Source organism: Aureococcus anophagefferens, assembly GCF_000186865.1.
Source record: "Aureococcus anophagefferens unplaced genomic scaffold AURANscaffold_271, whole genome shotgun sequence".
Lineage (NCBI taxonomy): Eukaryota > Pelagophyceae > Pelagomonadales > Pelagomonadaceae > Aureococcus > Aureococcus anophagefferens.
The window spans coordinates 1-1,807 of record NW_008705805.1 but is presented as its reverse complement, the minus strand read 5'-3'; the positions used below and the strand labels follow the sequence as shown (position 1 = coordinate 1,807).

The window sequence follows — 1,807 nt, the reverse complement described above, 5'->3', positions numbered from 1 at the left end:
TGTTGGAGTCGCTCTTCACGTGCCGGCCCTACGAGAAGACGCAGAACGCGCTCGCCGAGGAGTTCAAGGTGAAGCTCCGCTACGCCGTCGAGGCGCGGATCCTGAGCCAGGGCGGCACGGTCCAGTCCATCCTCCGCGAGGCCTTCCTCTTCTGGGACTCGGACGCGTCCGGCGAGCTCAACGTGCGCGAGTTCATGGGCGCCATGAACCGCGTGGGCATGGACATGAGCGAGATGCACGCGCGGCAGATCGTCCGCTACTACGACCGCAAGGGCAACCGCGGCCGCTTCGGCGACGGCGAGATCCACTACATGGACCTCGTCGACGAGATCGCCAAGGCCGTGCCCCACTTCATCTCCCACCCCGTGCCCAAGCGGGCCGCGGGCCCGCCGCCGAGCGCCCGGGCCGACGGCGACGTCGCCGTCGCGCTGCCGCCGTCCATCGCGGAGTCGAAGGACCGCCTGAGGGCCGCCGTGCTCCGCGCCGCGCCCAAGACGCGCGCCGCCAAGGGCGGCCAGCCCATCCCGCCCCGGGACCTGCTCCACGGCACGCTGCTGCGCATCGACAAGGCGGGCTCCGGCGCGGCGACGGCCAAGGACCTGGCGAGGCTCGCGCGCGAGCTCCGCGCGCCTCTCAACGACCGGGAGCTCCAGGCTGTGCCGAAACCAACCACTGGTTTGGGTGGTCCTGACCAAACTTGAGAATTCTCTAGCTCGGTCAAATCGAAGTCGATTCGGCTGATTTTTGGACGGATCGATCGCTCTCGTCGAGTTCTCGAAGCCCAGCCGAAGAGATTGTGTCAAAACATTCGAATACGCTCACATTGAAGTCGGGTTGAAGATTTGGTTTCGGCACAGGCTCCGGGAGCTCGTGACGTGGTACGACGTCTCCGGGTCGAACACGCTCCCCTACGCGGCGCTCGTCGAGGACTGCTTCCCGCGCGGCGCCGGGGCCCGCGGGTACGCCGGCGCCGCGCCGCTGCCCATGATCTCCGCGTCCGCGCCGCCGACGCCGAGCAGCGGCATGTCCACGTCCCGGCGCAAGATGGCCAAGATCAACGCGGAGAAGGCGACGATCGAGAAGCGGCTGCGCCAGCTCCAGGAGCAGCAAAAGGCCCAGAAGGCCTAGGCGCCGGGGTTCGCGCGCCTCCTAAGACACCGAGGTAGGTTTCGAGTCGGGGCCGCGGCCCTTAGCCCGGCGCGTCCCCGAGGAGCCGCGCGACGGCCAATTCGACGTCGCCGCGGCACGCGGCGAGCGCGGCGACGGCGCGCGCGCGGCCGAAGCCCATCTCGACGACGCGGCCCACGGCGCCCTCGTCGACCGGCGGCGGGTCCGGCGGCCGCGCGTCCGGCGGCGGCGGCCGCGGCGCCGGCTTGGAGAAGAAGGCCGCGATGGACCGCGTCGCCGGGCTCGGCCGCGCGGCCGCCGCGGGCTTCGCCGGCGGCGCCCGCGGTGGCGGCGACCGCCGCGACACGGCGGCGTCGCGGCCCATCTGCGCCCGGAGCTCGTCGGCGATGTCCGGGGGCAGCTCCGCGAGGACCGCGGCGTCGACATCCGCGCCGCCGGGCGGCCGGTATTTCGGCGACGGCGGCCGCGCGGGCGCGAAGGCGTCCTCGAGGTTTCGCTGGCCCGGCGCCCGCGGCGCGACCTTGACCTCGAAGTCGGACGTGCGCACGCCCATGAGCCGGAGCTCGAGCGGCGCGCCCCGTTCGTCGGCTTTGGCGACCTCGTCGCGCAACAGCGGCGCGAGGAGCGCGACGAGCGACGCGGCCGACTGGACGTAGCGCTCCCGCGTCGGCCCGCCCTC

At 72.4% G+C, this 1,807-nt stretch overlaps 1 protein-coding gene across 1 annotated transcript in view; it reads left to right on the top strand.

Annotated features, from left to right (window-relative positions):
- The window catches only part of AURANDRAFT_68649 (hypothetical protein), a gene marked incomplete at both ends in the record, with an annotated part of 5,338 nt that extends 4,210 nt beyond the window's left edge, over positions 1-1,128 (top strand). The window contains 3 exons of the mRNA XM_009044359.1: positions 45-684; positions 713-716; positions 858-1,128. Coding sequence (XP_009042607.1) covers positions 45-684; positions 713-716; positions 858-1,128 — 915 coding nt within the window. The remainder of the gene's footprint in view (positions 1-44; positions 685-712; positions 717-857) is intronic.
- Between the last annotated feature and the right edge of the window lie 679 nt (positions 1,129-1,807).